This window comes from Oreochromis niloticus, linkage group LG4, assembly GCF_001858045.2.
Source record: "Oreochromis niloticus isolate F11D_XX linkage group LG4, O_niloticus_UMD_NMBU, whole genome shotgun sequence".
Classification (NCBI taxonomy): Eukaryota; Metazoa; Chordata; class Actinopteri; order Cichliformes; family Cichlidae; genus Oreochromis; species Oreochromis niloticus.
The window spans coordinates 34,330,495-34,352,807 of NC_031969.2; the positions used below are offsets into that span (position 1 = coordinate 34,330,495).

Here is a 22,313-nt window from a genome sequence, read left to right on the forward strand (position 1 = left end):
CTGTTGGCTTCATCAGGTGAAGGCCTCCAGCTCGCACTGGAGCGGTTCGCAGCCGAGTGTGAAGCAGCGGGAATGAGGATCAGCACCTCCAAATCTGAGGCCATGGTTCTCAGCCGGAAAAGGGTGGAGTGCCCAATCCGGGTCGGGGATGAGTTCCTGCCCCAAGTGGAGGAGTTCAAGTATCTCGGGGTCTTGTTCGCGAGTGATGGGAGAAGGGAGCCGGAGATCGACAGACGGATTGGTGCTGCGGCTGCAGTGATGCGGACGCTGCACCGGTCCGTCGTGGTGAAGAGGGAGCTGAGTGTAAAAGCGAAGCTCTCAATTTACCGGTCGATCTACGTCCCTACCCTCACCTATGGCCACGAGCTGTGGGTAGTGACCGAAAGAACGAGATCGCGGATACAAGCGGCAGAAATGAGCTTCCTCCGAAGGGTGGCTGGCCTCTCCCTTAGAGATAGGGTGAGAAGTTCGGCCATCCGGGAGGGGCTCAGAGTAGAGCCGCTGCTCCTCCACATCGAAAGGAGCCAGTTGAGGTGGTTCGGGCATCTGACAAGGATGCCTCCTGGGCGCCTCCTGGGTGAGGTGTTCCGGGCATGTCCCACCGGGAGGAGGCCCGGGGCAGACCCAGGACACGCTGGAGAGATTATATCTCTCGGCTGGCCTGGGAACGCCTTGGTGTTCCCCCGGATAAGCTGGAGGAGGTGGCTGGGGAGAGGGAGGTCTGGGCTTCTCTGCTTAGGCTGCTGCCCCCGCGACCCGGCCTCGGATAAAGCGGATGAAGATGGATGGATGGATGGAATATCGGATCGGTCCATCTCTAGTATGAACCATAACTGTATATAAAAGATGGACATAACCACCATGACAGTCCATAGAGATTGAAAATGTGACGTTATTCCGGGGTAAAACCGCAAAGGATTCTGGGAACGAGTGGCAAGCGGTACTAGCACACGCAGGCTTTCACATGAAAACAGTCACACGGTGATAAAAAGAAACACAAAAAATGGCAAGAAGCTGTTGTATTATTAACTGCAATAGCCAGTCGCATGACAGCCACGGGAAGCCGACGGGTAAAGAGATCGGTTTTTATCGGATTACGCCGTGAAAGAGAAATTGTTCAAGCCATATTTCCGAAGTAACAAAGAGCCGACGGATGGCCTGGATTGCAGCCATTCGAAGACCAAATATAACGTCCCAGAACACTCCAGCTCACATGTTAGTCTGCTCCAAGCATTTCCACAAAGGTACGTCTTCAGTTGTAGTTATTACGTAATTTATCATAACATAATTGTTGATGTAGGTTACAAATAAGTCTTATATTGATTTGAATTGAATACGTTGCGCTATGCTGCTTTGTTCACTGTGGCTTTGTGGGCTAATGTTTGTTGTGTTTTGTAGGAAAACCAGCCTACAAAATGCTGGAATGGGATCCAGACTGGGCGCCTCTATCAGCCTGGGTCAGACCGAGTTTAAAGCTGCTACCACAGCCAGATTTGATCGGTTAAGAGAGAGAGCGACATCAAAACAGCCACGAAACGTCCCACATATATGTGCCCAAGGGTTGTATTGAAGCAATCAAGTAATGAATAACTGTTTTCCAGTATGTTGTTTTGATATGTTTTTTTTTTTTTTTGCATTGTTGATTTGTTTTTCACTGAAGCAGCTAATAAAGCATGATGGATTTTTACAATTTTGCCTCTTTCTTGTAAGATTCTATAATAGAATGAAACAATAATGCCAGTTATAAATACAGACAATAAGTTGAATGAATTATGAAACACTCATTTTATTTCTATTAGATCTGAAAATGTTGTGTAATACTACAACCTGAAACGACAAATAGATGCGTTGGCCTGTACAGGAGATAAAGGAAAAGAATGTAACAACAGCTGTGAAATGGAATAGTCCAAATCACCAAAGTAAACTGGACCTGGGCTTGTTGCAGGGATCTGAAGTTAATAAACATCTTGTGAGTGTCTGCACTCACACTTAGGACCATATAATAATAAATGTGTGCGTGATGAAAGTTGGGCAGCACGCTGACGTCCTTACTCCGCTCCGTACGCTCGTACGGGTCTGACCCTTTCACTCCTTTGATTTTTTCCTCGTCCTTTTTTTTTGCCTTTTCGTCAAGTCTGTCTTTGTACGGACCTGCCGTGTTCTCCGTCGTTTTGTACATAACTGTTTTTGGGGCAAATAAAATGCAAGTAGGGATTAAAACCGCAGAATTAATGATTACCGGTGCTGGAAATACTCGCGCCTGATGCAGTGTTTTGATTTTGTTGCCACGGGTACCCACAAAGCAATGCGCGTAAGTCACGTGGTCTGTCAAGCTCTATAGTGAACTCATTGTAAGACAGTTAGTCTCCCTGCCTGTTGGTCCCGCCCATTGGTTCTTGCACTCGTGCTACGATCAGCTGATCTCGGTTTGCGTGTCAGGAGGAAGTATGGAGATGGACATCACTTTGATTATTATTGCACAAAAGGATGAGAGTGCGTGACGGTAAAGAGGAAACTGCATGCAGGACTGAAACAGATGCTAACACTGCTAACTTCAGCTCTTTGCACAGACAGCACGCTAACGCTAAGCTAGCAAAAAACCCAGCCCAGCAGCCAGAGCCTGAACGTCAGCTAACATGCTGATAATCTGCATGAATGCAATATCTTTGATGTGCTGCTTAGTGATGCTGTGACTCTCAAAGCGGAGCCGATGAGAATCGATAAGACAATCGGAAAAATGCGTTCTCATTGAAGTTCGCAGCACTCCTTCCTGCACAGCTGTAGCAGCGCTGCTGTTTCCTGTTCCAGCCGTTCGGTGCTCTGTTTGGATCTTTGGTCCAAGCTTTGGGTCAGACGGCCTCTCGAACACTTTGGTGTAGAGAGGAGCTCAGGTCGTCCTCCCTCCTCCGTGCTGACAGCTGTCTTTGGTTTTGTGCATGATGGACAAACATGTCTACTTTGGTCTGTGTGTTTGAAAACCTAAACCACGCTGCCATGTTGGTTCAGACAGAGGAGGCTTTCTGCTGCAGCCCTTTCAAACAAACCTGTTCAGCCTGTTTCTAACTGTGCTGTCATGAACTTTAACCTTTAACCTGCTCACTGAGGTCCTCAGGGGGAAGCTGCTGGGACGTTCACTCCTGAGAACGAGCCTGTCTCAATATGCGTACTTGTGCGTACTTGCGTTCTTGTGTACTTGTGATACGTCATCAGTCGGAGACCAAATACGGTTCCAATTCAAAGTACGCATCAAGCCAAGAACGCGAAAAATTCCCGGATGTGTTCTCGATCCGCCTGTTTTGTTGAGCATGCATCGGTGGTGACTTGTGTGGACTTGGTACAGCTAAATATCCCAGAATGCATTTCATCCCAAACCCAAACGTGGCAATGGCGGAGGAGCACGGCTAAAAACTTTTAAATATTACTCTTTCTGGGTCACAAAATAAACTTTTAAGTTATTTTCAAGCGAGAATGTAGCTGTGTAAACTTCAAATATCTGCTCGATTTATCAAGATATCATATATTTACAAACGTGCTCCGACGTTTTTGGAGACGTCTGTGACCCGCCAGCTCCATAGCAGACAGCGAGGTCGAGGATCACTAGAGCCGGCGAGAACAGCGGACTCCCTGCACATCGTTTTCAACCCCCCGCGGTCATTCGCTACCCAGGTTAAAAATGATATATAAGTCACTTAGATCACTTCTCCGGACCTGTGACATCATCAAGTACACTGGTGTTCCAATTGTACAAATTGTGAGTCCGTGCTCGCGTTCTCCGCAAGTCCGGACTCGCCGAGAACGCGAGCACGGACTCGCGTACTTAGAATTGAGAAAGGGCCAAGGTTAACACACCTGAATGCTGCAGACCTGCAAACAGCCAAAGCTTCAGCTTTCACAGAGACGATGATCAGTTAATAACGTTAGCAGCGTGGAAGCTATGAGGCGAGCTGCAGGGAGGTGTCACAGAGTGTTGTTTCTCTTTCATGTTTCAGGTATGACCCGTCCTTTCATCTTTACACCTCCCGACCAATCACAGAGCTGCTGATCGTCATTTCCAGCATCGATGTGTTTCCCCTCGTCATGATTTGTTTGAACCCAGCTAAGCTAATTCTCTGGTGGCTCTGATTTAAAAGGATCAACAGGATCAGCTGATTCTGCGCCGCCGCCTGACGTTTGACCTTTGAAGCGACATAGAAGCACGTTAACGAGGTCACGCATACTTAAGCATCACATTCAGGGTTAAAGAAGGAAAACAGTGTGGCTGCGCGACTCCAGGAGAATCCAGGGAGGCAGATTTATTCCTAACAGCTGATCCGACCACCGGCGCCTCTGATGACAGCGACCTGACCAGGTGTTCACCTCCAAGAATAGTCAGACAACAAGCCGAGTGACATCAAACCGTCCTGACAAACACACACACACACACACACACACACACACACACACAGACACACGCACACACACACACACACACAGACACAGACACACACACACAGACACACACACACACAGACACACACATACAGACACACACACACACAGACACACACACACACAGACACACACACACACACACACACACACAGACACACACACACACACACACACACACAGACACACACACAACACACACACACACACAGACACACACAACACAGACACACACACACACACACACAGACACACAGACACACACACACACACAGACACACACACAGACACACACACACACACACAGACACACACACAGACACACACACAGACACACACACACACACACACACACACACAGACACACACACACACACACAGACACACACACACACACACACAGACACACACACACACACAGACACACAGACACACACACAGACACACACACACACACAGACACACAGACACACACACAGACACACACACACACACACACACAGACACACACACACACACACACACACACACACACACAGACACACACACACACACACACACACACACACACACACTGCATCTTCTTTCTTTATTTCTTTGGATCTATAAATAAAGAGTCCGACTTGTTCTCTGCTGAGGAGACGCCAGAGGGACGAGCGGGCGAATAAAGAGACGGAGGACAAAAGAAAGGCCTGCGAGGGTTGGTTGGGGCTTTTAGGGGTCTGATAATGGTCATGTGTGGGTGGGGGCGGGGTTTGAGGTAAGAAAGAGGAAGGATGGAGGAGGTTGAGGGTGAAATCTGAGATTTCACTTCTTTATTCACAGATTAAAGATCATTTTATCCCTTTTAAACTTTTTGTTTTCTAATTTCTACTTTTACATACTATTAATGTAATTACAGGCTGATTAATTAATGATTAATTAATTCACTTGGATTCGTTTTATTATCATCTTTGTATGAAAATTATATAAATACATTTTGATTGATTAACTAAATTTTAGCTTCATTCAAATATCGTTTTAAGCAAAACATCTATGACGTGTCCCGGATGAAGGTTAAACTGAAATAACTTCTTTATTGGTCCAAATGTGAGCTACAGTTAGTCCGTGAGAATCCAGGCTTAAATTATCCTAAAATTAGCTAAGCTAAAATAAAGCTTTAAGTAAGGTTTAGATAACGTCCTCGGAGATAATTTTAGATGAGCTCATTTTAAAATAAGGTTAGACAGGATCACTGAGGATAACATCAAGTTAAAATAAGATAACATTTCATAAGCTTAGACATATCACAGTTATACATAAAGTTGGGAACTTGTAAAAAAAAAAAAAAAGCAAAATATAATAAAGTACAATAAGCAGTGAAAAAATCTGTCAGGCTAACTTTAGCCAATCAAGGTCTTAAACAACAGCCAATCAGAAGAACCCTGCCTTAAAGGGGGAGGAGCTGACAGAGCGTTTAAAGAAAGGATTATTCTGATCTGTGGCTCATGCCGAGCCGCTCTGCTCGAGCTGAGAGCAGAAATTTTGACTGCATGTGCAGACGCAGCGTCACAGCAGCTCAGCCTGAGCGAGGCGCTCAGTGTCATCAGAACATGAACCAAGCGCACGTGGAGAAACAATCACGCCAACAACACAAGCCCTCCACAGCAGCACCGAGGCACTCTGGGTAATCAAGTCGCTTTCCCAGGATGCAGTGAGTCAGGGAATCAATGATCTTCCTTTAGACGACTGGCAGGCGGCCTCAGACCGGCGCTCTCAGCTAACCTGCTCTCATTTGCACCGTTACCCTCACACGTCGAGACGAGAGGAAAAAGCAGAGCATCAGCCGAGGGTCGATCACGAGAGCGGCATCGCTCATCGCATCTGAACCCGAACTGTCAAAGTTTCCATGAAACAAAACGACGATTCAGTTTCAATGACATCAGCTTTTCTGCCTCGCTGCAGTTTCACGGGGACATCTCTGCCTCTGCTGCTTTAAAATAAATGGAGTGGGTTCACTGATCCACCACCATCATCATCATCATCATCATCAAACAGGAGGCAGCAGGTGTTTCTGCTTCTGTGCGCTTTCATACAAAACTGCAAGTTTTTGTCCTGCTGTAATTATTACAGGTTTTTTTGCATTGTTAATTTATCTTTATTGCAGCTTCTTCTTTTTTTGTTCTGAGCAGCCACCACATCAGAGTTTACCCAGAATGCACCGATAATCAGAAACAGCTCAATCATCATCAGGTACGACGCTGGTTTCTGCTCGTCTACGTCACAGACATGAAACTGCTGCAGGTTGTTGACTCTCTGCACCTCCTCCTTCACCACATCCATGAACCTCCTCTGAGCTCTTCCTCTTTCCTCCTGCCTGCCAGCTCATCTTCATCATCTTTTGTTTTGTTCATTCTTCTTTTTGAGCTTAAATGTATGCGTGGATATCAGCTGTGCTTAGAAGTTATGAGGAAAAAATGAGCACCAAACTTCAACCCACTGCTCTTTTATTTTGAAAGTATTCATAGTATGAAAGTAAAATTCTGCATGACGTCATTAAATAAACTAAAAATACTGCAGAGAAAAAACATTCAGGCAGCTGCTTTTCATGTTTATCTGTAGATAAAGGTCTCAGCTACGCTCACGTCGTTCGCTGCACATGAATTCCTACATAAAAAGCTGAATTTATAAAGTCTGAAACCAGAAATTATCCTGTAGCATGTCTTAAGAAAGGAGAGTCACAGCCCTCCTGATGGGTTTCTCTTCGAGCAGCTCTTAAACACATGCAGCACCGCACCTGCTGCTGATCAATACAGCATTGATCAGGTATTGAACCACGGCAATAAGCATCAGAGTGACAGAATCAGGACCTCTCCTCTGAGCACTGATCGACGGAGGATGTGTGATCTATTTTTACAGCAAACGTGATTTTAATCTCATTTACTCAGATTTTTGCATCAATAAATAACGAAACACTAAAACCTGACAGAATGCATTAAATACACTGAAGCCAGAGGAAAGTTATTTCGACAGTGGAGACTAGGACTAAACATAATAACAGAAGTATGTCAATAATATTTTTAAACACATAATTAGCCACATTGTTTATATATGAAGCATTTCCTGTTTCCTGCTCTCCTCTCCTTCTGAAGCCCCGCCTCCACAACAACAATAATAAGTAAAAGTTAAACATTAGTTGAATGTTAATCATTTCAGTCTGATTTTGGGAACCTCACAGTAAAACACACACTGACCAGACTACAAACCAACATATCCAGGCTTTGTTTGTGATTCATCCAAACTTAACCCCGCCCCCCATGAGTGCCACTTGCTCCAATCAAAGGTGAGATGATCTGTGCTCTGAAATTTTGAACTTATTGTTCCACAGCCTGATGAAGGACACGTTTAAATCAGATCAAAGATCAAGTGCAACAACATTTTGGACACGTTTCTCCCCGCAGGGCCGCTGCGCACATAAAACATGTTCCCACAGCAGAGACGTTATTGCCCTGAAAACATGAAAGAATCAGAGACAACCCGACGCTAACAGAGGATTTAAAACTGAAACCCTGAACGTGATGTTTATGGCATCTGTTACCGTGGTGATTTAGCCAGGTAAAACCAGAACCGTTTCATGACACAGAAAACATGTTTTTATGAATGGACTCTGCTGCACTTCCTGTCTGAAGGCAAGTCTGTCATCCACTTAAACCCACACTGATTCTCTCAGGTGTGTAAAATCTGTGTCAACAGCTGTAAATGGCTCCAGGTTCTGTCTGTTTGGGGGCGAGGCCTACTGCCTCCTGCTGCAGGCGGCACAGTGACTGTGGGTCAGATACTTAAACAAGGCCACTCCAAAGAAGCTGAACCGTCTGCAGCAGCACAGGTGAACTCACACCGGACACACCTGGGTGAAGAGGCAGCTCAGGTGATGAAGATAAATGACTCACTTCCTGTCTGGCTGCTCACGCTCACACTGATGCGGGGACGTTTGATTCATTCATCACCGCCTAACCTCGCTAACCCAGGCCACCCGACTTCCCTTCCATTAACTCGTTAATCCTCCGCTCGTTCCTCTGTGAGGTACAAATGATGAAGAAATCATCCGAGGCCTTCGTGCTCATCATCATCATCACCATCATCGTTATAATAACACTGCTCTGCAGTCCTCTGAGTAAATTAATGAGAGCAAATATCTGGTTTTGTTCGACCCAAACGTCCTTCAGGATCAATTTCCTGCATTCCCAAAACGTCCTGATTCCACTTCCTGTTCCCTGGAGAGCACAGCATGTCACTGTGTGTGTGTGTGTGTGTGTGTGTGTGTGTGTGTGTTCAGGTAACAGTGACCCAAATCTGATTTTTCTCTCATGCGTGATGTGATCTTCTGTAGTGAGTGGAAACAGAGAGAGAACAGTGAAGTTATTACCCAGAATCCTCTCTGCTGTGAAGTGTGACCTCACCGTGACGCTCTCTGATCTCACGCAGTGTCCCGCCCTGATTTTTAGCCAATAGAGAAGAGCCGTTAGAGAACAACTCATCTGCAAAAACTGCATTTCCCATAAACCTCAGCAGCTGCGTCTATAGTTGAAATCAAAAAGTCATTTTAAATGTCGGGTAAAGTTCTTTGGTCTAATTCCAGCTCAGCTCTGGTTTTGTTTGGAAACAATCATGTTTCCATGATTAATGATGATAAACCGAGTTTAGTTTCCATTCATCCAAAAACCCAACAGAGGCTCGAGTCCTTAATCATTCGGAATGTCAAGTCACGAAAGTCTGAGTCAGTGGGTTCATTTAAAAAAAACTTTCAAAAAGTCAATTATGGACAAGTCAACTCACAATTATGAAAAACCAGAGGCAGGTTTTAAGTCAGTCATTTATAAAAAATCCCCAAAAAGACTTCATCGTCATTTATCCAGTTAAAAACATCAACTGGGAAATCAGTCAGATCTGTCATCTGATAAACAAAGTTAAAGTAGTTCCAGGTTAAAATCAGTCCTTATTTTTCAGAGCAGTGTTGAATGATTCTAGTTTTAAAACGTCAAGATTAATCCAAAAAGTCAGTCAATTGAAAAAAACCCAAGTCAAAGTCATCAACATCAAGTCTCAAGAAAGTATCCACATCTGAACGAACGTCAAAGAATCTTGGTAAAGAATCTTGGTAATATAATCGCTCAAAACCAAAACAAGTCTCCATATCACCTAAAATAATCAAACCAAGTCTCGTTATTCACTTAAAAAGATGAAAAAACAAAAACCAGTTAAACTCTAAAATCCCGTCCATTTAATTCAGAATGAACCCGTCACATCCAGGCTATTAAAATAAAGAACTAAGTTATGTAAACAGCGTTAAAAGCCTGAGCCTTTAAACATTTAAAGCAAAGTCGAGGCTCGAGTATTAAAGAAAACGTAGGTCCTTCGTACAAACTTCTCTAAGTCGTATTCAGGACCTGTGAGGTGTGCTGGGGCTGATTTTATCTGAATACTTCCAGTAAGCAAACATGACCAGTAAACGGCCTCAAGCTGCCGTTTCTTCTTCTTCTCTGAACTTTGAGGATGAGGTAATGGTTGCTCACAGCTCGACTTCCTGTCAGGCATTAGCTGCAGGAATCTATTTAAAGGAAAGGCACGCTCCGGCTGAGGGAGGCGAGTTCAGCCATCCGCCGACCTTTTAATGCTCTAATTCAATTCAATAACTGCCTGTAATCACTTTGGCTCGGAACTATTTATACTGCGTTTTCCTGCACTACAGACGGTACAGTAACAGCAGGCTCTTCTGCCAAAGTGCCCACAAGCAAAACACCAGACATTCCCCTGTATACTCCATCTGCATCTCTGGATGGGAGCCATGAAAACAATGATTAAATGTAGGACAAAAGCTGAAGTGATGAGTCAGCAGGTGAAACTGTGAGCAGGTTTTAAACGTTTATTTTTACGCACGTTCCTGAGACGCGTAGAAGGAATCTTACAGGCTGATTTACACATGAGTAGGCGGAGCCAAACCACCGTGGCATCGGTCTGTTTTACCTTTTCAAAACTATGTTAGATTTTCTAACATGTTCATAAATCAACTAACTGATCATTGAACGAAATACTCGCTGGACATATGAGGACGAAAGGGATTCGTGGTCACAAATGCAAAGAACTTAATATTAACACAAGAGCTGCAGTTCAAAATGACTGAGCCGTAATCATTCAAGTGATTCATCAACTAAATCCCAAATGTTTAAATCAGAAGGACGTTTGATCGTATCACCCCGGGCTGCTGTCAACCTAACAATCAATAAAGACAGATGTAGCACACTTATTTAACACAGAGAGGAAACCTTTCAACACCAAACATGCTCTCAGCGTTTCCTCGGCCAGTTTACTGCTGGACTGCTGTCACCATTAACCCCAATCCACCAGTCTTTAAAAAGTCTTCCTGATAAATAAAATATATAAAAATCCAACCTTGTTATTTTAATGTTTTTAATGTTATTTTAATGAAATGTCTTAGATGCTCCTCCACCCAGGTATCCTCTGGTTAATGACAGTCCTTCCTCCACAAACAGTCAACACGAACGTTTCTGAGCTGGTGGCAAAAAACTGAAACGACTTAATGCTTAATGCTGAGAGCAGGCTGTGACATCAGCATGACATCACTGCCCCACGTACGTCTCCCATCACAGATGAGCACAGAGCAGGTTTGCGTCCATGTGTCTCACGGCTGATTACTTAAACTGAGCCGCGATCTGATTGGCTGAGCAGATTAAAAATGAGATGCTGAGTGAAATAAAGGAATGAAGTTCAGACAAGGAGCTGATGAAGAGGAGGACGTTTGCCGCTGTCAGGAGGCTACTCTCCGAGCTGTGGTGGGGGGAGGGGTACATCTATAATGCATGAGGACTCACACACACAGACGCACATAAGCAAACACACAAGAACACACACACAAAGGAGGCCAGGGAGGACTGCGGGGCCATTAAATGGAGACGCAGCCATAAATCACGTGACTAGCCTCCTACTGACCAATCAGCCCCCACACAGGATTGTCTTCAGTCAGCAGATACTGCGCAGTCGATAGTACGTGGGAGCGGTGTGTATGTGCGCTCGTATTGCTGCCATTGAGGGGATCAGCTATTAAAGCTTGTAAGTGAGGACATTTTAGGAACTGGGGACATTTTAAGGGAAAAACTGATTTATAACATTTAGAGATGGACCGATCCGATATTACGTATCGGTATGGGTCCGATACTGACCTAAAATACTGGATCAGATATCGGCCAGAAATAAAAAATGTAATCTGATCCATTAAATATCAAAAAAGCACCTCACAAAACTTGCAACACGGCGTAACTCGGCTCATAACCGTAGCACGTTGCAGCAGTATGCGTCATGTGATAGAGCGGCTGTGTGTATTTGTAGCCTCGCTACCAAACCAGCATTTCATCTCCGAGGAAGTTATCCCAGAGAGAAGTAAAGCAAGTGTGTAAGTTCATCTCTGAATGTTTGTAAAGCGTTCCCATGTTAAGCTTAACAACCGATATATGGAGCGACTGCCTCTCTCTCCCTCTCTCCTGCTGCTACTTCAATCGTGAAACTGATCAATGATCAGCTGATCGGCTTTTCTGTCGCGAGTCCGTCTCTCTTCTTTGTTTTTGGCCCACTTTGCACCAGAAAGAGGAAACCAGCGGCTGAACAACAGCAGCACGTTTAAGCTTGATAAGCTGTTGTTAGAATGTATTTAATATTACTTTCTACACCAGGATCCTTTTCTAAGTAGCTGACGGCTGGTAACTGTGCAGGGGCGGATCTAGCAAAGTGTAGCCAGGGGGGCCGATAGGGAATGAACAGGGAAAAGGGGGCACAGAGACATACTTTTCTTTCTTATTCTCATTTAAAATGTCTCGCTTTTAATAAATAATTATCTGAATCTTACACCCAAAGTTTTAATCTGATGTAAAATGTATAGAAGTCCATTACTGTATATAGTAACTGTTAAGTCTAATATACCCTAGTAAGCTATAGTACTTTTTCCTTTGGGAAGGTACCATCTGTGCAGTCTGCAATTCTGTTGAAGAAAGATGTTGAATCTATTTAATTATTCTTGAAAAATAATTTATTTCTGTGCATTTTTTTTGACCCTGCATCAAATTAAAGTTGATTACATCGATTAAGCATCATGAGGTGGAGGGTGGGGGGTGGTTCCCTATTTTCTTTTGCTGGGAGTTTGCAACCCTATTAGTTAGGTTGCTTAATATTTCTGTTAAGTACTCTTTAAAATACCAGAATAGGGAGGATGGAGCAGGTTTAAGTTTATTAGATTGATCAGTGTTGCTGAACTATGAAATATTTTGGGTGCAGTGTATTTTTTACATACAGGTATAACAGAATAGCTTTAGTGTTGTTGTTTATTTAAACTTGAGTATTAACTTATACAAAATGCAGCAAGATATTAAAAAACAGTTTTATTGATTAAAAAACACACTATATCGGATTCATATCGGTATCGGCAGATAGTCAAATTTATGATATCGGTATCAGACATAAAAAAGTGGTATCGTGCCATCTCTAATAACATTCATGAACATCTGGGAGCAGCACAAACATCAGTGGAAAAACAACGGAATATTTGGAATGTGAGGTGTTATTTAGGAACATCATATAATGGGACAGCATTAAGGGAAGTGTTTGAATATGTTGTAAGAAAATGAACGTGTAAAGCAATTTTTAGAAATGTTTTTAAAATAGAGTAATTAGAATAATTAATGAACAATGAGCCATTTCCAAAAACCAAAGACCACAATTCAACGTGGAGGACGTACAGAGGACATGTTGTCTGTAAGACATGTGGGGGACATTTGGCAGATGTTTAAGAAAACCTGCTTACATTTTATTTTGAAAGTGTTGCTCGTATGTTAAAATGGGATTGTGGACCAATGTTTGGGACTTACTGGTTTTTTCTGAAGTGAAGACCTTTTTGTTGTGTGAGTACGTTTCATTTTTGGAGCTATTATTCAGTCTTCAGTCTTACTATTCACAGTGTAGCTGCACTGTAAGTTTAGCTTCCTGTTTTATCTGCTTTATTCAATTTTAGCTCATCAGAAGAGGAAAAAACAGACGAAGAAGATCACGTATTTGTAAATTAGATTCAATGATGCCTTTTTAATCAATGAATAAAGAAGTTATTGAAATCTGCTTTAAAACTTTACGTCCAGCCCTCCTTCCTCACAGGCGAGCTCTGTAATGAAGCCAGAATTAGTTCAAGCTTATGAAAATGAGCGTCTTCACAAGTGCAGACGTACAAATGTGTGTTTGTGTGTGGACTAATAGGAGGAAATTGCTAATCTAATCAGACCGCAATCCAATTGAAATCAACTGTATCTCACCTCTGTGAACGTTCAAGCGAGAAAACGAGTCAGTTAAATGACGGCTGCCTCCGAAACACACCGCGCTAATTAAATGAGAAAAAACGTCCATTTAAAAAAGGAAAAAGAAAAAAAACCCACCTCAGCAAAAAGAGCAGCACAGAAAGTGCGAGCAGGAAAAGTGACCTCCGGCGTGCCAGCAGTGATGAGGGTTTGCCCTTGACTTGGCTGAACGATGGCCACTGACACACACACACACACACACACACACACAGGCTTTCAGACTGATGAGCTAGCTATCATTAGTATCAAGCCTTCAGCCAGGACAGTATCTTCAGAGCTACAGCTGACTGCAGTTTATTCGGTGAAGTTAAACTCTCCGAGGCTTCGTTAACCTGCGCAGACTGTTGGTGGCAACAGGCCCCATGCAGCGCTGCAGCTCCACCCAATGTGTCACTACCTGCAGATTAGCGGGAGACACAAAGCAGGGCTACAACAGATCCACAGTGAGACTGAGCCGTGAGTCCACAGAGCACCAGACACTACAAGAAAGTGTTAAAGAAAGGGCTGCTGTTCAAACATCTGTGTACCGTGAGGCTGAAACATGGAGCAGGAAAAGGAATAGAAGTCTGCAGTTCCTTCATCGTCCAGCAGAGGCGCCAGTCATGTTTACAGCCCGACACAAAAACTGCTCTATAGATGACACCTGTACAGCGCAGAATGTGTTATGACTCACCTGTGTAAATGATATTAAGGTTTAGAGTTTGCATGATTAGGGGCGTGGCTGTCTGCGAGGCCTTGTTTTATTATTTCAATTTAAAGCTTTTAAAATAATTATTCAAATAGATAGAAACTAGTGTATGTTTGTCTGTGGAGCCACTTGTGTTGTAAATGTGATTTATGTGATCTGAAAACATCCTAAAAATCAAAAGGCCGTGATGCTGTCGTTAGGAAAAATGATCTAATGATCAGGACATCCTGTTTAAAAGGCTCACACACATTTAAACAGCAGCTCTTTCTTTATCAATCATTTGTTTTAAAAGAAGTTCTGTTGAACTTTATTTTGAAAGTGCCAGACATCTGCCATCAACGTGCCCTTGAGCAAGTCCCTGCTGCATGTATGTGTGTGTGTGCATGTATGCGTGTGTGTGTTCGCTGGGTAAATAAAGTCAAACAAACACAGACCACCCACCTGGTGCTGCCAGGAGGACAAAACAAACCACAGCGAGTGTCTGACTGAGCACGCACACACCTGAGGTTAGCAACACCAGCTACAGAGTGAACCATGTGACTGACCAGCAGCTGCACACGTGGGTGATAAGGTAACGTCACGTTCAAGGACAACAATTTAAATCAAAAATGAGAGAACCTGAGTGTGTCTGTGTTACTGAAGGGACACACACAGACGCTCACACAGTGACACTGTGGGGACCGCTCCCTCTGTGGACACCACGTCCCCGTGAGGTCCATCATTACATTTGATCATGAAACCTGCTTTAAAGGTGAGTCTGCAGGAGAGGCGATGGAAACTAGACTGTGTGTGGCTGCAGTGCCCCCCCAGCCCCCCCCCCACCTGCTACAATCAATGAAACTGAAATAGGATATGCAAACACACACACACACACACACACACACTGTCCTTCTGTCTCTGCATTTGCTCAGAAATATCGTTGAAATATTTTATTATTTCATTTGATTTAAAATCTTTCTCTCCTGCAGCATCAAAACCTGAAGGCCGCCTCGACGTCCAGCCAACGGGGACCTGCAGCATCGCCAAAAATGATGGCAGCATGGAAATGCTGCTACTGCAGGCTGAAGCAGCGTAACATGACAAAGCGTTTTGCAGGAGCAGATGGAGAAATGATGCAGCACTTTCTTTGCTGGACTGATTTTCTTGCAGAGTTTTCAGGAAGGTGCTTGTATGAAACTGTTGGTTGTGAGGTTTTCAGCTCCGTCCCTGAAGATGTTCAGTCTAAAACTGAGCTGAGGAGAGACTACTCGTACATTTTATCCATTTTCTGCCACTTATCTGGGTCTCGGGGCCAGTGATGCCTAGACCCCCCCCCATCTCTTCTGGAGGAGGTGGCTGGATGTTCCCATGCTAGCTGTGAGACATAATCTCCTCCCATGTGTCCTGGGCCTCCTCATGGTTGGACACCCTGACACCGACTCCGAGGAAACTCCTTTCTGCTGCTTCTGACCTCAGTTGTTCACTCACAGCTCACGGTTACAGGTGAGGCTCAATCAACAGCTTCACCATCACCTGACTGCGGCACCCACGGTGAGGGATGGAGAGATTTCGCAGGTCTTTCCTCCCCACTGCTGTCAGACTCCACAACAAAGACTTTAACTGATCAAACACACACATCCACAAATGTGCAATAACACTAATGTGCAATAATCTTTTCTGGCATCGTTGTATTTTTACTCAGTTGTATATAGCATTTGTATTCTATTTTTATCTCATTGTATATAGTATTTTATTTTATTCTATTCTGTACAGTTGTGTACTGTATTTATTCTTATTTTATTTTATTCTAATTTTTGCTTCATAACTTTTGCACTGTCCACTTCCTGCTGTGACAAAACAAATTTCCCACGTGTGGGACTAATAAAGGTTATCTTATCTTATCTTACCTCCACCACAGCAGACCAACGCAGCATCCTCATCACTGCTGATGCTGCACCATTACAACTGAAACACTGGTTCCACTCTTTCCCAACACAAAGCAACCACTTCACTGGCTTCAAACCAACAACCCCGGTGCAAACCATCCCAGTGCACGCTGGAAGCCACAAATCATCCTCACACCTAAACCTTTCCATGCCGTGGTAACAAAAACGTACAGATACTGCCCAGGTTCAACGCCGGGGAACTGGAGGGCATTCCTGGAAGAGTCCATCTCTCACCAGGAACAGGTGTGACCCATAACCACAGAGCACACTAAAGAATCACCAACAGGTTAAAAATCTGCTCCTGAAGCTGAAGCTGAAATTCAGATATTCCTGGGACAAGCACAAGGATACAGCTCCTCCTGGAGGTTTGGGTTATTGAACAAATAACAGCAAGTTAAACTCACAACAATCATATGTGAAAGCAGGTCGTGTATCAGCACAGCATTAGCATGAAAACTAGAAGTTAGCCTGGTGTGTGTTGGAATGAAAGCACCACAGCAGGTTTGTACCGTCCTCACTTGCAGCTTTTGTTCAGACTTGTGGAGATTGGAGGAGGAGGAGGAGGAGGAGAGCTGGCAGCATCACTGTGATGTGGACGATTACATAAAAAAATAATTATTACTACAGAGCTGCTGCTGCTGCTGCTGCATGATACAGCAGCATCTGTTACCGGCAGGAGTACGTGAGCTGGATTTCACTCCGGTGATCATCCAACATGGCCGACAGAGAGGAAGAATTCAGGAACAATTGAAAAGGAAAAGAAAAAAGGAGCGAGAGATTCAGTCACCAGGAAACAAAAAGACTGGTGCTTCACACCGACGGGAAACACGGGGAAGAAGGAAAGCTGCCAGGAGACGGGCAGAAATGAGAGAGGGATGCAGAGAAGCAGCAAAAAGAGGAAGAGGTGGAAGGAAAGATGGAGGAGAGGACGAAATGGAGGGAGGAAAATCATGAATAGGTGATGGAGAGCTGAAATGGAAGAGGTGGTGGAGGAGAAAAGAAAAGAAAGACGCAGAAAGCACGTGCACAAATAAAAGGTGGAGGAAAATCTGAGAAAATATTCGGAGAGCAAAAATAAAGTTAGGCCACAGCAGCTGATCCATCTTCACATCTCTGTTTCATCCTTGGATCTGTATGAGCCACGATACGCATTCCTCATGTGGTCATCTCAGGCTCAGAAGCCCCGCCCATCTGCGGTTTAAACTTCCAGCTTGTTTCAGACAGAGGATGAACTGAGGCGCTGCACGGAGGCCCAGTGTGAAAATAGGAAGGATTATTCTGAACCGTGACTCATGCATAGCTCCTCTAACAGAGTCCAGGAATAAAAGTCAGAACAGGCACAGACAGAAACTCTGACATCCTGAAAAGTGTCGGTGAGTTTTACGTCAGATTTATTGGGTTTAGAGCGCTCTGTCTGCAGCTAATAAAAGCATCTTCCATCTCCACCTTTGGTTTTTACTCCAGCTTCAAACATGAGCCTGAGATCTGATTAGCAGACTGAATGTTTGAGACTCAGATTTGGTCCAAATGAAGCTCATGCAGTTTATGTCTTATTCATGCGACGCCTCTAACGAGAAGTTATTAAGCACTAAGTGGAAACAGAAGGAGTAAACTCTATCCTGAGTCGATTATTTGAATGAATCGTGTCTTTATCACAGTCTAACATCAATCACAACACAAATCTGCCACGGCGTGAGGTGCTCCGACGGCGAGCTGCGTGCTCAGCAAGACTGCTGATGGGTCTCTGGTCTTTGTACGATTTGAGCATCAGAGGTGTTTCACAGGACGTCCTCGGCACAGCCTCGCCTAAACACTGTCTGACCTCATTACTGCGTTAAAGTGAACTCTGTGAACTTTGAGTCTTCAGGGAGCCAATCGTATATCAGATGGAGACAAAGTACAGGGACTCATTTTAATTCTCACACTGCAGCAAATAGCCTAAGCCCAACAGAAAGTGAAAATAATGGTTAAAAAGTGATTCATGAGAAAATAGCGACTTTAAAAAATGGTCCCACACAGCGAGGGAGCCCCCGTCTGCTGGCCTCACATAGAAACTGTTTGTTTTTTATCCTGATTTAAAGACTTTTCAGTTGAGACTGCAGCTCAGACGCTGAGGGAGGTTCATTATGTTACTGACTGAACTGAGAATGAAGTCGTAACATCTCCTGTCACGGACAGGCTCGTCGATTCTCTCCAAGACAACGACATGAAGAGACAAAGCGCTGTGTTTCTACCATTTTAGCCTTTCTGTTAGGACACAGCCTTGTTGGAAAGCTTTTATTTCACGTATATTAAGCTAGCATGTTGCCTTTAAATTGGTTATTTCCGTTCTCTGGTCTCCACCTGCTCTGCTCCATGTGGGTGAGAAAAGGTGGCGTTCGGGCTTCGGCGTTTCAGTTGTTGAAGCAAAGGCATCAGCCAATTCACATCGAGTCAAACGCTCCCATGCAGCCGTCAGCCAATGAAATCGGGTTACCAAAACCAAGAGAGCGAGCGGGCAGTGTGACCCGCTCACTAGCACGACTAGCTTGCCTCGTGGTGATTAGTTACTGACACTGTGACCATGAAGGCAGCAGAGATACACCCACAAACATGAAGAACACCAACATCAAGCACTGAAGCGCTCACATGAGAGCAGGGAAGCGACAAGCTTGGCCCTCATCACCCAGGCCGCCTAACAACCATCGGTCGCTAGGGAAACGTGCTGGCTGTCACTGCGTGAGATCGGTTGCAAAAGATGGGGCACCAAAAACCTCTGTGCGATTGCTTTGGTCACCAGCAGGATGCCAGAGTTGCACTTAGATGCATTGAAGAAGTCAACTCGTGTCCATGTTAGCATCTTTCTAACGAGCGAGCGGTGAGACCCGAGAGAGGGCGACACAAGTAAAGACTGTGTTCTTTCAAAGTAAAAGTTGTGCTTAACTGGTGCAAAAAGGTGCATCTTTTACTTTGAAGGTGACTGGTTTTCATTTCCAATTTGTGACTCTTTGCAGACTCACCGCTTGAAGAGAAGTTGGCGGGTGTTTGCAGACAAGTCGGCGTCTTGCATGCAAATTATGGGCGACCATGGCAACCTGCTAGAAACCAAAGCAACCATCTTTCGACCACTTTCACCTGCAAACTACCAGCAACCGCCTGCCAACTGGTCGGCTGGCAGGTGTCCACAGTAGACGACCTCATTCATCTTTGTCCTGCTGACTTTTATTATTCTTCGTTTTTATTCATCACATTTCATTTTATAAAGTTTAAGTCTGACACACGAAGAATGATGCGCAGTGATTTCACCAAAACAAGTTTCAGAAATGACTTCTCAGCAGAACGGACGGATCAGTTTTCTGGTGACACATCAGAGGGTCTGGTGAGTCCAGGATTCGGGGCTGGGACCAGTTTTAGCAGACTGAGCGGCTCATTGTAAAGTCTGAGCTCATCTATCAGGCAGAATCGTCCTCTTTACATCAGGTGTGTCTCTTTGTTCACACAACAGGAAACAGTTCAACAATTTTCTGATAATTCAGTGAAATCTGGCTGATAATTCAGTCTTTCTGTCTGAGGAAAGAGTCAAATCTGTGTCTGTCCAGGTGCTCTTAAGTTCCAATCACTGATTTTCTTTTTTATCAGGAAGCAGGAGGCAGAAGGAGGAGAGAAGAGAGGAAGCTAGGAAGATGTAGGAAGGGAGGAGATAAGGAAATAAGAAGCAAGATGAAAAATGAGGTAAGGGAAAAGGAAAGTATGAAAGCGGGGCCAGGAGAGAAGAAGTGATGGAGGTAATACATGTTAATGGAAGGATAGGTGGAGGAAAAAGGGGTGAAGATGGAGGGATGAGGAAAGAATGAGAGAAGTGCGGATGATTGATTCAAGATTCAGGAAGTTTTTTTGTCATTCGGTAAGTTATTCACAGAAATAAACAAGTGAGTGTCTCACCTACCTACAGAGCAACAATAAGAACACAGCAACACAAGCTAACATTAGCACAGCCCACCAGCAGCTGACCCACACAGGTGTAAACAGCCACACCACTCAGGTACAGCCGACCTCACAGGAGGCAGAGAGGAGGCAGAGAGGAGGAAGAGAGGAGGCAGAGAGGAGGCAGAGGGGTGGATGGACAGCAGTGCGGTAAACTCAGGCGCTGCTGAGCCCCTCACTTTCTCAATGCAAATTACCTCAACACACACACACACACACACCACTCAGCTGCTGATTTATTGATCACATATTATTGATCAGGCTCCTCCCAGAAACACAGAGAGGTGGAGGAGAAAGATGGAGGTGAAGAAACCGCAAAAATGAGGATTCATTCATAAAAACAGAGTCGATCAATAATCGGTGACACGCGCTGATGGCGGATCGATGCGTGTACGGGTGTGCGCGTGCAGCTCTGCTCCGCCTCACGCGAACCCGGCTGAACCCGGGGTGGTGTCGGCGGCGGGAGGCGCGTGGAGCTGCTGCAGTTTGACTCGCTGATGTGACACCCCCACCCCCGCCCCAGCATCAGCTGTTCGCTCGCGGCGGCCGCATAAACGCCGCATCTCTCCGCATTCCGCACGCGCGTCAAAACCGCACAGGACCGTGACCCCCCCCTCACGCGGAACCCTCCTCTTTACCGTGCCCCCACACTCACGCGGCTCCGTCAGGGAGGAGGCGCGCGCAGCTCCAGGATGCGGCCTCGAAAAAAAAAAATCTCTGCATTTTGGTGCCCCCCCCATCAGGTCACACAGGCACGCGCGCCCTGAATGCGCGCGGATGGGCGCGTGTTGAAGCCGTTTTCCCATCATGCACGGGGGGGCTCTGCGGCGGCCTTTGATGTTAGCGCCACAAAACCCCAAAAACAGCAGAAATAAAAAAGCGGGAAAGTGTCCGGCCGCAGCCGTGACCTCCACTCACGCACGCGCACGGAGCACGCGCTCACACCGACAGTAACGGTCCGTCCTCGCGCTCTGTATTCACAGCATGAAGCTCCGCAGAGCCACAGACCCCTCCCCCCTCCCCCCCGCTCCTCCGGAGGCCGCAGGAGGAGGATGTGCGAACATGATGGAGGCCGACAGGGAAGAGGAGACGGAGGAAGAGGATGAGGGGAGCTTACGCTTCGCAGTTCCGCCGTGCGGTCCTTCATCGTGTCGCCGCGCCGCTGCTACAAACGGAGAATTGTCCCTGGTCCAGGGGGTTGGGGGGGAGGCTTCCGGCTCCGCGTCGTTCGTCGTTTTCTCCGCTCCGAGGTCCCCGCGGTCCTCCTGCTGCTGCTCCTCTCGGCTCTTCTTCACGGAGGCAGAGATGGAGGGAGGAACGCGTCTCCGCCTTCTGCTTCTGCTCCTCGGGCTCGCTGTCCGCTCCTCCTTCTTCCTACCGCGTCCTTCTTCTTCTTCGGATTTTTTTTTAAATGTCCGCCGCTCTGGCTCGGCTGGCCCCCCGTCGGTCCCCGGCTTTCTTTTCTTCCTCCTCGGTGTGGTCGCAGTGTGGCCCCGCAGCGCGCAAAGCAGCAGCCCGGCAGGAAAACCGAGCGAGAGAGAGAGGGGAGGAGGCACGGGGGAGGTGGTACTGATGCTGCAGAAAGAGAGAGGAGGGAGGGAGGAGAGGGGTGGGGGCGATGCGGAGGGGATGGAGAGACAGGGCGCAGGCGCAGTTCCTCCCCGCCCTCCATCCGCCCTCCCTACCTGCTCCCCTCCTCCCCCTCCGCAGCAGAGGCAGGGAGGAGGAGGGGAGGAGGTGTGCTTGAATTCAGGTGAATCGGGTTCAAGAAGGGGGTGGGGGGGGTCATACATGTAAATCACAGCAGGGTGAGAGAGCAGAGGAACGTTTCACCATTTAAACTGCACTTCCTGCTGGATCATCATGTGTTCATAAACATATGAACGAACATCCCAAACACATCAACATACAAACAGTTCA

At 45.7% G+C, this 22,313-nt stretch overlaps 1 protein-coding gene and 1 long non-coding RNA gene across 3 annotated transcripts in view; one reads left to right on the forward strand and one right to left on the reverse strand.

Annotated features, from left to right (window-relative positions):
- The window catches only part of stx1b (syntaxin 1B), a 53,517-nt gene extending 31,612 nt beyond the window's left edge, over window positions 1–21,905 (reverse strand). The window contains exon 1 of the mRNA XM_005469157.4: window positions 21,511–21,905. Within this exon, the coding sequence (XP_005469214.1) occupies window positions 21,511–21,540 (30 nt within the window). The 5' untranslated portion in view covers window positions 21,541–21,905. The remainder of the gene's footprint in view (window positions 1–21,510) is intronic.
- Window positions 12,886–16,477, forward strand: LOC112846642 (uncharacterized). 2 transcript variants are annotated; one of them, XR_003219753.1, is made up of 3 exons: window positions 12,886–15,256; window positions 15,474–15,987; window positions 16,403–16,477. It is a non-coding gene; the product is annotated as an uncharacterized LOC112846642 (long non-coding RNA). The 2 variants fall into 2 exon arrangements; XR_003219752.1 differs by having other exon boundaries at window positions 12,886–15,987.
- Window positions 21,906–22,313: the final 408 nt, after the last annotated feature.